At 35.1% G+C, this 13,368-nt stretch overlaps 1 protein-coding gene across 3 annotated transcripts in view; it reads left to right on the top strand.

Annotated features, from left to right (window-relative positions):
• The window catches only part of mtbp (MDM2 binding protein), a 36,935-nt gene that overhangs the window by 7,216 nt on the left and 16,351 nt on the right, over positions 1-13,368 (top strand). For 2 of the 3 annotated variants that reach the window (XM_014017795.1, XM_014017794.1), the window contains exons 8-12: positions 5,398-5,514; positions 8,915-9,009; positions 9,342-9,408; positions 10,394-10,511; positions 10,849-11,025. In XM_014017795.1, the coding sequence (XP_013873249.1) occupies positions 5,398-5,514; positions 8,915-9,009; positions 9,342-9,408; positions 10,394-10,511; positions 10,849-11,025 (574 nt within the window). The remainder of the gene's footprint in view (positions 1-5,397; positions 5,515-8,914; positions 9,010-9,341; positions 9,409-10,393; positions 10,512-10,848; positions 11,026-13,368) is intronic. The other variant, XM_014017796.1, reaches the window with a different exon arrangement.

Below are 13,368 nucleotides of genomic sequence, written 5' to 3'. Positions count from 1 at the left end.
TGTATAAGCCGCATGGTTCAAAGTTCAGGAAAAAAGTGCGGCTTATAGTCCGAAAAATACGGTAGGTCCTCTGGATGGGTTCTTGTTTAGTGAAACGCTTCATCTCTCCTCCAAGAGACTTCTTCAGTCTGATGAGTTTCAGGTGAACTCAGCCTTAAAAGCACTGCCTCCACATGATGGACAAAGAGGTTAGTCACATGCAAAAGAGGGCCATCGCCTAACAATAGGCTTTATTAGCTCTATTTAATCACATGCAAAAGAGGGCCATCGCCTAACAATAGGCTTGATTAGCTCTATTGTTCATTGGTCATGTGTCCCATCACCTGACTTATTAGTTTGGATGTCTTCTTTAGTGAAACGTTTYGTCTCTCCTCCAAGAGACTTCTTCAGTCTGATGAGTTTCAGGTGAAGAAGAACCCATCCAGAGGACCTACTTATTTTTTCTTTTTGATTTATTTCTACCTGGATTACTGAGATGCATCAGGACATATATGGATGTAAATCCTCACAAGGAGCCGTTTCTTTAATTATTCAGCAAGCCACRGACCATACCCTCCTGTAATACTGCGGTATTTTCTAAAGGTTGTACCGCGGCCTGAAAATGATCTGGCCAACTCTACCTGTAATGTTAGGAACATTTTAAAGCCAATATTTACTCATTTATTAAAGCACATTGTTCTGTGATGTGAAGGCAGTACAAAAGTAACATCATCTCTTTAAGAATTTGAGGTGAGAAATGAATTTGAAACTTTAAAAGGGCGTAGTCAGAGGAATAAGATGAATGTCCACACATTTACTCATGGAGTGAATTTTTGTCTCCATGAGGGGAGAGTCTGTCTCTGCTGCTGAATGAATCTGGAGGAATTGCTTCAGGTCATTGAAGGGTCATGGGAAATATCTTTGTGCTGTCAGCATTACCATGGCAGACTCTGACTCGGTCTGGTCTGGTCCTGCCCAGTTTGCCATGATTAATCCATGAGAATGGCTCCATTAGAAGTTAGTTGCAGTTGACTGTTTCACCACGTTGAGGTTCTTGTGCAGAAAATGTCTCAGAGCAGTTTCTGTCTGCACTCAGGGAGCAGTGCTGTTGTTACATACCAGWTAAAGACAATATGTGGGAATTAAAAAATCTGAAATAAAAAGTTGCTGTGGTGTCTTTGCAGAGACTGTAGCTCCTTCTCTTTGTGCCAAAATGCACTCAGGCTTTTGTTTTCATATTTGTGGCTTTTTTATTACTAAGTAACTCATAAATCCCTCTCCTGCTCCAACTCMTCCCCTTTACACAAATTCTTCTTTTTGACCAAACTGGCTTCAGTGTGTGTAGAGCTTAAACCAGCTCTATTTAAGTTGYATAGAAGAAAAAATCTGGTACGATAATTTTTTAAAGACAGAAAGCTACCACAGAATTGCATAAAAGTGTCAGTTTAATGGTTTTATTTACACAGTATCTCACAAAAAGTGAGTACATATCTCAGTTTTGTTGCCAGAGGCYTACACATATACAAGCTGTACACTGACTACTTTACATTGTGTCAGTGTCATATCGTCAGTGTTGACCCATGAAAAGATATAATAAAATATAYAGTACATAAAGGTATCTCACTTTTGTGAGCTACTGAATATGTATAACTTCCTTCTGGTGTACGTTTCTGTAGATTAGTCTAGATTACAAAGGCAGTTTATTTAGGTTCATGAAAAAACAACTTTGTTTGTTCTGTGCGGAGCCCAGACTTTAATCCTGAGTCTTGTAGTCATGACCACAAGAAAATAGGGCTGGGYGATATAGCTGAAAATGTGTCAGGATACAATCATTTCAAATTACCGGTAGTTGATATTATTGACCATTGATTAGTTTTTTTTCTATTTGAAATAAGGACCAGGAGACAAAAGACTGATCAATCCTGCCTAAGTGGTGACGTGGCCTTTCCTCTTTTATCCACGTTTTCCTCTCAAGTGCTTGCTTTATTTTCTCCTTTCACTCCACGTCATTCTTTTTTATTTTGAAGCAGTTATGAGGTGGTGAAACACAAAACTGCTACATGTTGCTCAACAGGTTGTTGCTAGCTTCCAAAGAGTGAGTGAGTTGATGCCACCAWCTTTGCTTATCTGGGCTGTGAGAGGTCGAGCAGCTAAAGCTTTTCCTGTGCCTACATCCCCCAGAATGCCGTGTGATTCAGTGAAATTATCAACATTTTATTGGACTAATTTTTTTATTGATATTGACCATGTGTCTATCACAATATATGTTGTTTTTGATTTACTGTGCCTAACAAGAAAACACATTTATGTGACCAGATACTACAAAATCGTGTGGGAAAAGAGAGACTTTTACGAATTTTGATAACTTTGCTGAACTTCCTATCGCAAAAATAAAATAAAAAAAATTCACAGAACTGTACACATTTCCTATTACTGATACTTTGCTACAATTAGACAGAGGTGAGATGACATTTTGCTGCTTATTCTCTGGTTCTCAGTTCATACTCTTTTCTGAATAAACTCCTGCAGGCGAACAAGTTATTTGTCTCTGGRCCAGTTTAGACTTTGATACTTACATGTTTTGCTAGTTGTGTTTTGTAGTTTGGCTCTGATTGTGTTTTTTTTATTCCAAGTTTCTGGTCATTTTAAAGACTGAACAGCTTGTTTTTGAATCTGTGATATCCAGGGATGAATCAAATTGTAGTTTTTTGCTTTTAAATACATATAAATAACAAAAATTGGAAAAAAAAGATYGCATCTCACTAGAGATCCAAATGATTCAAACAGCCTTGTGTTTTTTTTACATGATAATCCATGTTATCAACTAAAAATGTTTGTTTTTTCCAAAGATTTTCTGCCTTGATGTGTGAAAATGGTTTACTCTTCTTCAGATAAAATCATGAAATGCAGAAATTGTTTGTCGCTGCTACATTGATAAATTCAAGCTGCATTCCAGCCCAAATAGTTTACAGTTAATTTTGGCCTAGACGTTTTTATTAAGTATTGATTTTACATGATTAGGTTCTTTTGATTTTCAACAGCTTTGGTGGATGAGAAAAGACCAGTTTGTCTTCTGTGGTGAAGGTTTTGCAGATAGGTCATAAATGTTGTGTGTCTTCTAAGGACACAGAAGAKAGGTTTATATTAGAAACAGAATATAATTCACAGATGTTTATCACTACTATTATTCATGGAATACCATGAAAGTTCTTCAGAATCAGTACCAGCTGACAAATCCCTTCACATAATGTTTAAAAATCTTCAAACAAAACAAAGTTTCTACAACCTTGAGTCTCTAAACACTAAATACAGCTATGATCTACAATTATAAATCAAATGATTAAACAACAGACCTATTACATTATGCCACAAAGTTCTAATACCAGCAAAACTTYTTCAAATCAAACTATGCACCACTTGCTTGTGGCCAAGGTCACACACACAGAATGAACAGATTGCCTGAAACATAATGTGTTGGGCCTAACTCTGTTAAGAAGGTGAACTTTAGCTTGAAGCTCGCAGGTGTTCTCTGCTAATTAGTGCAGATCCTGTGCAATGTAGTGTTACCTAGCAATAAGTCAGTGCCTTCAGTCTTCCTCACATCTTCTTTGTAGATAAACACATAATTAGCATTAGATAATTMGTTTTGCATTGTTGGTGAAAATAAATTATATTGCAGATATGCCAAGGATATGTTGGAGGCAATTTATAAACAATGCAGTTTGCCAGTTTGTTCACTAATTTTTTTTACCTCTACAATGACTTTGTCCACAAGTAATCAAAATAAACAGCCAATCAGAATAAAATTGTCATATAAAGGCCCTTAATTGGAATATTCTGATCTGATTAAGCCTGATCAGAATGAAATTGTTATCCGAATGAGAGGGGTGTTGGCTTTAAATCTTTTAGCCGTGTTGGTTGGGGCGTGCAATCTCTCTGGATTTGAGCTTGCTTAGTTCTTAAAAAAATGGTATCTTAATGGTTTGGTTGCAGTGAACACCTTAAACTCCACCAAGATGCAGTTTTTCCCATCAGAACTTTGAGTTGCACCATTACCAGAGTTCCTCAATCTTTTAATGTTATGGCTCATCAGTCTACATCCKAACTCCTGTCTGCTGGTAATAGTGTTGTGTGCTGGAGAAAATGGTTCTTCAGCCATGCCTGCCATGTCTGTTTTGATGCGAGTRTGCTGAGGCAAGCATCCAAAGTCTCCTTCGTGAAAGTGACCTTTTCTGAGCTGCTGCCTTCAGAAGTACGTCGGCTCCAGCTGTCAGTTGGTAAAAGGTTCCCAGCTGGAGGGGTGGAACAAAGAGGAACTCCCTAAGGAGTAAAAAACTCATCTCAAACAACTTTGCATCACTTCACTGCCATGTAATAGTTGTGTTCATGGCCATATGCCTTCAGTAGCTGTAATATGCATGTCAGTTACATAACATACATATTGTTAGGCAGGCAATAATGTTCTTTGCACATCTTGGCGTGTTTGTTGGCAAAATATGTGGCCCATCACATAAAACCAAGAATTAAGTCAAATTTCGTCAAACTAATCTCAGCACATTTTCAAATTCCTGCTATTTAAGGATATCTTGAGCAGTTCCATTATCAAAATATTAAGGTGTTTTTGCTCAAAGTCAGGCTTTTTGTTGCTACTACTCAACAAGTTCTTCAAAAAATTCTTATATTTCAGATGGTTCATTCAAATGATACATTGATGAGGCATCTATTCATTATATTTTGACAAAATGCTATTATTGCAAAAGTTTAAATCAAACGTCTACCTACTGTATTTCTCCACAGAACACTTAGGGACTTGATCCTCTGTTCAATGTGATGGGTTACATAYGTATTTCATGAAACAGTGGGCAGATTAAAATAAAACTACCCAAAAATAATGATTTGATGAAGAACTAAACAATTTTTGGAGTCTATCCAGTTCAAGGTGGCCAACTAACATTAACAAAGGAGATTCAAACTCTCCTGTATGTTTTAGAGGTTTCTCTGCTCCAACACACCTGGTTTGAAGAAATGGGTGATTAACAGGCTTCTGTAGAACTTGAAGAGATAATTCAACCACTGAATCAAGTGTGTTGGAGCGGGGAAACAAGTAAAACATGCAGGTTGGTGGCCCTCAAGGACCAGTATTGGACACCCCTGGATTAAGAGTTTGCATAATGTTRTTTAAAGGATTTGACTAAAAGAGCTAGAACGTCATCATTTCTTATAATAAGATTATGTTAGATTGAATTTCTGGCATGAAAGATAGGAGGCAATATGAATTATTTTACAAATGTTAGGGTTTTTATTTAATGCAGCGCGCTACAAGAAACCAAACAGTTGTGTTTATCCATTCTGCAGAGAAAGAACTTGAGTAATTTATCATATACTTTTTTTTCCTCTCCATGTGTGTGTTTGCATCAGTATGTATCAGAACTCCGCTTTGATGGCTTTTCTCTGAGCTTTCCTGTGCATCAGACATCAGAGTCAAGCCTCTTGCAAGCCCCTTACACCACTACAGATCACAGACTAAACTCTGAGGTAAGTCTCTGAAAACCCAAACTTTCTGCATCGCTGCCCCTTTTGTCGTCCAGCATCAAAGCTAATTAAAAGGAGCGGATCACACCGAATTCAGAATGTGCTTCTTATAATGAAGTTTTAATCAGAGTGAATCACTGTTTTGTTTCAGTTTGTGGTTCCAACATCTGAATTATTTGTTATTTTTTATTTTTTGTTCTTCCCGACACAGATTTGTGCCTCAAGTAGTAAACAGAGTCTTTTGCCACAATGCTGTAGGGTGTGCATTTAATCAAAGGATTGTCAATGTGAATGCCTTGGATTGAGAAATGGAGCAGTTTTGTGGGTTTTTAAATTTCATAGCTAGAAAAACAGACTACAATAAAGTATCTTTGTATTAATGTGCTTATGTCTAATCTCTAAGGAACATTTTGATGGATGGAGTGAGATGAGTAGATGGTGATTAGGTTTTTATTTACTGTTAAAATTGTTCCCTTAATCTTAGTTGTCCCCATCAAATCTCCCAGCTGTTCAGTAAAAGGAGGTTCATCTTCTAATGACTTACAGCCACAAGGAGATGAGGTCAAAATGACCACTTCCTGATTGCCTTTTTATCAAACCTGGGACCATCAGCGGGAACAAACCAAATGTGTTTTATTTGACCAAATAGGTGCTGAMCGTTTTTCTCCCTGACACTCATGACATTTTTACAAGACAGGTACAGGATACTTGTTTGCTTATTTGTAACCAGACTTGACGTAACTGTACAAACATACTTCAGTATATTCTAAAATGTTAAAACAAATGTGAATAAGCTGAAATCTTTCAAGTATAATCTCTTTGAATGGAGAATTCATTTTAGGGGAGAAATCTGTCAGTTTGGCAAAAAGAAAATGTAATTTTGTACTGTGCAAATGACTACGTGTGCATTTTTAAAAAAAATATATCATTTGAATGTAATGATTATATAAATAAGTGTCCTGCTTTAAAAGTTTTATTACTGTAATCTCATTTGGACTGGTGAACATTCACATGATGAGAGTTATGTTTAAAAATTCCAATTTATGGACTTTTTTGTTGTCCTGAACATTAAAAACTGCCTGATCGGTAATAATACAGGCAAAATCGACTGAATTAATAAAAACTGTAATTTATTTTTCATGTTTGAAAATTTATTGAGTTATATTCATTCAAATGTTGAAACCTCAAAAATACCTGTGCTTTTTTTCTTTTTTTTTTATTCAAAAGACTTTGGAAATGTTCTTTGAGGATCCCTGCAGTTAGAAAAACTAGACAATGTTAAAAGGATTCAATTTATAAAACTTATTTTTCATTTTATTAGTCAATTGTTAAATTTATTGCTGTTATTAAAAGCAAAACATGAACTCGATTTATTCGATTTAACTCGATTTTGAAGCCACGGTAATAAAAAGTGCAGTTTGATCGGACTAAAGTTCCATCAAAATATATTTTTTAAATAGTTATTTGTCAAACTACTACTTGATTTACAAAATTAAAGTACTAGTTTTATGAATACTTGCATTGAAATTGAAGTTTTTTTTTCTACACATGAACCCAAAAATGTATCTAGTTCTGAACCTGGTTAATTATGCTAAATAAAAATCTGATCTGTTTGCTGCATTCTCGTTGCAGATTGTCTTGAACTGGAATGATGAGGGTCTGGCTATTAAATGATTACTAATAAAAAGTGAATGTTTTTGCTTTTATAAAGACAAATTTTACCTCCATGTTTTGTAACAAAAAGAAAAGCAGAAAAGGAGATAAAACGTCAAACATTATCCACATTTATACTCATCATAGTTGTTTATTATTTAATGTTTGCCTCCTTCACATCAGCCCAGTTGTACAGTACATTACCTGCACATTTTCCAAGGTAGCTGTCAGGTTCTCACATCATCCAAGCTAAATTATTTTAATCTTAATCTTGTGTATAACTCTTGTGAGTAACGTTGTGTTTTTATTGTAGTTCCAAGAAAACAGTGAGAAACATTCTTCAGAAAGCGACAATATAATTGTTTTGCCACTCTTGAAATTGCAGCTCACTTTTAATTCTTCTGCTACAACAACCACCAGCTCAGATGAATTGTAACTGTGGAGTGTTATTTTTTTACGAGCTAATTTATAAAAAAAATTACTGTTGTTACATGCAGCTGTTATATTGTTGGCGTGTATTATTTCCTATAAAACATTCTCTTTAAATGCGCTCATTTGTTTGTATGACAATGTTTTTGACAACACTTTTATTATATAGCCTACTATAGTGCAGTAATGGGTTTTCTTATGTAGATTAATAAGCATAAAAATAAAAGCTCACAGGAGYGCTCCCACAAGAATTTACAGGCTGATTTGAGATGCACATAAACACATGGGCAGACTTKAGTTGTATTAGAAAAGTAATAAACACAGTTTAGACAGTTTCTGACATTAAACACATAAAAAGAAGAATCCAAGCAATTAATATTATAATACAGAAAGACATTTATGTTTTTTATACCTGTAATATATGTGCTTTTATTTAGTCTATGTTCRAAGTGTATGTGCTTTATAATGAGTTAAGACTGCTCTGTTACTCAGGTGTGTGTTTTATTTCGGCTCATTTGCTCGTCCATGGAGAATGAGACAGGGAGTGTGTGTCTGTGATCTCATCAGACTCTTGTACAGAGAAGCAGATGGCAATGATTGTTTTGGTATAAAAAAAAAACTACGCTGACGACAACAGACTATCACATCTCAGCACCTGCTGAGATGTGATAATGAAATGACTGGAGAATAACTTTCACTTGAAAACACATGTAGCAAAACTGAAACAATGTTCAGAAAATAAAACTTTTTTAAAAGATAAATGACAGATTCATGTACAAAGGCAGTCACTTGTGCTCAGTGAGCATGGAGCTCACAGAAAAATGTAAAAAGTTGTGATACACGTGTTACTTTCTATATACAGCTTCTATTTGATGATCAGCTTCAAATATAAATCAATATTATTTTATACATCTTTCTGCCTGTTAGCATGATCAGTGTTAGTAAATGTCTGTTCGTGTTTGTTTGTTTGTTTTTTTAAAGCCTCAACTTGTATGTCCAGAGATTATTCCTTTAGAGAATTGTGTAGAGAGTTTTGTAGAAGAATGTGTTTATATAAAAATCAAATAATCAGAATTAGAGTTCATTTTTTGACAAACATATGGTTATTCTGCTAAAGACCACCATGAAGCTCTGTCATTCTGCTGATGGAGGGTTTTCAAATCCTGAAGCTGCTGCCCCACAGACCTCAATTACCACTTCCATCTGTGTGAAAATGTGTTTRTTTTATTTTTGTTGATTTTCACAAATCTTTTTCTTTTTTTCTTTTAGTTCTGTCTGTTGTGGTCATCAGACCCACTCTCTGTTTGTCCTGGTTTTGCAGGTCTTCCAGTACTATGCACCAGTTCTGGATTTGGTTCAGCTGGTTGATCTGTCAGACCTGCCCAGCTTCCTGATGTCCAACACTCAGTTTGAACTGTATCCTCACATTTGTGTTTGTACAAACATAACGGTGTGAACTCCAAAACATTATGATGTAAGCTTTTCATGTGCAGAATCATTGCTCTAAAAGACTAGGACTATGACCGCTACATTATTACATTATTATATAGTCATGGAAATAAAGATTCTTCATATTTATTTTAGTTTTTAAGGTTTTSAGATGTGGTTACAAAAAATTATTTTGTTCTGATCCGTTTTTTTAAATAAGATAAAAAGCAACCACAGATGATTCAAACAATGACAGTAAAAAAATGCAGAAGAAGAATGTAGAAGTCTTGTTGAATTGTTCCTTTACGACCAACAAAAAGAGGCCTGTCGGGGAAGTCAAAGAAAGCGGAACTTCTCTTGGACCAGCTGAGGTCACTTCGAGGAAAAGTACGGCTCAATGTTTGTGTTCTTTCTAGTTATCGTTATAAATGAAATATTTCTCAGAATATTTTTTTTTTGCCACTTCAGTAGAAAGCAGAACTGAATATATGAATATTAGTGTCTTAGCTTCTTCATCATCAGTAGGGCTGTGTATTGGCAAGAATTTGGCGAAACGATACATATCATGACAGAGGGGTCACGATACGATATATCCCAATATATTGCGATACTATAAGCAATATCGCAATTTTTTTGTCCAAAAATTCTATTAAATAAAAACCTCTTACTGGGGGGAAAAATGAAAAACCAAAATTCATTGTCTCAGAAAATTCTATTACATAGACATACTTTTGATACATTTAGCTGTGTTCTGCCTTGTGTGTGTTTTATTTTATTTGTTTCATATTTCTTATTTCATCCATGTTTTCAATTATTAGACTAAATTAGACAATAAATAGTTTGAACATATATTTTTTGCAGCTTTTAGTTTTTAATATTAATTTACAATATGGTCACCCAAAACTTAACAATGGCCTCTACCTCAAGAGGTAGAGGAGCCAAATGGCTGGCTCACTGCTGCCAGCTAGTGGTCAGAGGCTGAACTACAACATAAAAATGAACAGYTGGCAGGAAAGTTGACATTTTAAACCTTAATAAAAAAATCGATACAGGGCTTTAGAATATCGATACAGTATCGGRAAATGAAATATCGCGATATTTCAGTGTATCGATRTTTTCTTACACCCCTAATCACCAGTGGCTTTTTTTTAATAGGAGAAAAAGAAAGAGAAAGAAACAAGTGAAATGTAATGAGAGAGCGTGAAAGAGAGATTAGAAGATATGTGAAATATATGTTGAGAAAACACAAGACTGCACACTGGACTTCTTGGCTTCACACCTACAAAATCAGAATATCTTTAAGAAATGAAGATGACAGGAAACGTTCGTTGTTTGATGGCCGTATGTTTATTTGGTGTATTTCTACCTTCAGGTTGGAGCGTTGTTCAGCCTGTCCTGTACAGTCACTCCTGTTGCTCAACCTTCAGCCAACCAACTGAGCTCCCAGCGCTGGAAAGAGTCTTTAGCCAGGAGACCAAAGTCCGTTCTCGGTAACACTTTTTTTCCCCAAGTTTTTATTTATAAGAAATAGGTGAATGGCAGCAACAGAGGCGTAGCATGTAATTTTCTAAATTTAGCTGTTTGAAACGGCTGAACAAAATTATTAAAATATATGYTGAGAATTAAAACCTGAAGTTTAGCTGACTAAATATATTACAACATATGCTTGTCTGATGAATCTAGACTGGAAGGATTCAGTATTTTTGAGGCTTAGATGATCAAATGTAAAAAAAAAAGAAAAAAGTTGATCAAATGATAAATTTCTTCTCTACTACTGGCAGATTRTGTATATACAGTAATTCCTGTCCTTACTGCCTCTTCCTGCAGTGCCTGATGTCGAGGTGAAAGGYGAGCGTGATGTCTACTTCCTGTTGGTCCAGGGCTCAGATGATGTTGGTTCTGGAGCTTGCAGGGTCAGATTAATGCACTCCTACAGTCAACTTAATGGAGCGGCTGCTATGGCAACCATCTCTGGCTTGCTGAGAGAAAAACCTCTCCCATCAGGTATTTTGTGTGATCGTGGCTTTGTGTGTGTTTTAGCGTTTACGGTTGTTACTGTAAAGACTCTCTTGTCATTTAAATGAAGCAAACTCTTGAGTTTCTTCAGATGTTTTCAGAAACTTTTCGTGTGTGAGCCTCTTCAAAATCTACGAGATAACTTAGCTTGTGTTGTGTATAAACAATTAACATCTTACCTGCTGTAGACTGGTTTTTAATTGACATCAGTTTAAAGTTGAATTCTGATCAGACTAACAAGCTAACAGCTGTGGTTTAAGAACAAAAGCTTAATTAATTTCATAGCAGCTTGTTTGAACAGTATTTTRKAAACATTTACATTGCTGTKTATTTCACATTATAAGGTTATTCTGGCCTATATATTATGAAACTCCTACAGGAACTGGCACATGTTTTGCCAAAACTCTTATAGCCAGCTGCTGCTATTTTTAAAAATAACCATTTAGTTCAGTGAAAATAATASTTTAATGATAAACTGTCAGCAATGTAAAGGTTTAGTAAACAACATTTACAGGAACTGCTGTAAAATGCTTTTTATTTTATTTTTTATAAGGTGGCAATAATCCTCTTTGTTTGGTCCCCTGGAGCTAAGCCATTCATTTTTCAGTCTGGTCAAAAATAAACTATATTTTCCAAAGTTAAGCCATTTACAATATATGAGATAATAATTAGATGAATTCATAGCCATGTTTTGTTTTGTTTTTATTTATTTTTATTTAATTTATTTATTCATTTTTTTTTACAAAATCCCACTTCTAAAGATTTGAACCACAGTATATATTAGATAATAATTAGATGAATTCATAGCCATGTTTTGTTTTGTTTTTATTTATTTTTATTTAATTTATTTATTCATTTTTTTTTACAAAATCCCACTTCTAAAGATTTGAACCACAGTATATATTTAGGTTAAATTGGCTGTTGCCAACTTCAGTTTGCAGTCCAGAGAACAAAGKTTGTAGACCACCTTAATTATTAAAATGAGCAGACAGGGCTAATACACCGACTAACTCAATGTTCAGCACTTCAATAACACTTTTTTTAACTGCATCATTTTATACAATCCTGCTCTTCAAAATGCATTTCTCATTTGTTCGTTCACTCACACTCTGTTATATAACTGAGCTCTACATCTGCCATACCTTTTGTTCTCACTTGACACTCTCTCTGACTCGGTGTCTTGCTCAATGACACTTGAATATCTAGCAGGCTGAAAACTGAACTGTCAGTCCTCCAAATAACTCAGCTTTGGCCACACAACTGATTCGAATCAGTGTGTTTTTAACATTTTACCCTTTTATGTGCCTTAAACTCATAGCTCCAAGGATTGATGGATTTTGTATAATTGAAAACCTCACTTGAATTTGTAGAGCATTTTATCAGTATAAGAAGCTTTGTGAATGTCCAGCAGTCATTTGCTATCTACCATGTTGTAAAGGGAAGCCCTGCTCTTCAGCATGATTGCATAGAAACCCAGTTGTTTCATTAGCAAAATCCTATGTTGCAAAAACTGGTAGTCTTATTTGCTATTGGCTATTTAAACCTCAGTTAGTTTTTAAATTAAACCCACAAGGCTGTCTTTTTTCACCTTATTCTTTTGCTTTGCAGTTTTTTTCCCCATACCTCTCACAGCGCTGGTTAGTTTCTGTTAATGTTTTTCTTATCTTGGAAATATTAAGTGAAAGTGTAGATAGACTTTTCTGGTTATAAGTTACAACATGGGTGGACTGTTTTCATTCTCGAACTTAAAATTAAACTTAAGGTTTCAGTCTTTATAAAAGTCCTTGATTGTTCTTGTGTTTAATATAAATTCAAGACCTGCTGTGAAGTTTCCTCCTGAGAGTTTCTGTTGTTGTTTAACATTTCATGCAACCTTGAGGATATATTTTCTTTGTTTTAGTTGCTTTAAAATGTAGAGTTGGGCTGTAAAGGTGCCCTAACTGCCTCAATGACAGACAAGTTTTCATTTAAATTAATCCTTAAATACACACGTAAAGTTAGTTGTAGCTGAACYAAGGTCTGAGTTGGAGGATGCCTTTATGTGTCATATCAGAAAATAATGTGTCAGTGTTTACCTGGCCTTGTTGTTTTGTTTTATGCCAAAACAGCTCAAAATTTCTGCTTTATATTTCCTTGAATTAAARCCCTGTCTACAATTGTTGCTTATGTGTGGTATAATGCAAAGACATTAGTGAGAGTCATTACTGTGATTTAGGGCTGGGCGGTATGRCCTCAAATTCATATCACGGTATAAATTGAATCCCTTCATGATAACGGTATATATCGCGGTAGAAAATTATCATAAAAAGCAAAGATAATGTAATTTTTAGA

This window comes from Austrofundulus limnaeus, unplaced genomic scaffold (genome assembly GCF_001266775.1).
Source record: "Austrofundulus limnaeus strain Quisiro unplaced genomic scaffold, Austrofundulus_limnaeus-1.0 Scaffold177, whole genome shotgun sequence".
In the NCBI taxonomy this organism is placed as follows: domain Eukaryota; kingdom Metazoa; phylum Chordata; class Actinopteri; order Cyprinodontiformes; family Rivulidae; genus Austrofundulus; species Austrofundulus limnaeus.
This window is presented reverse-complemented; position numbering and strand designations above follow the sequence as displayed.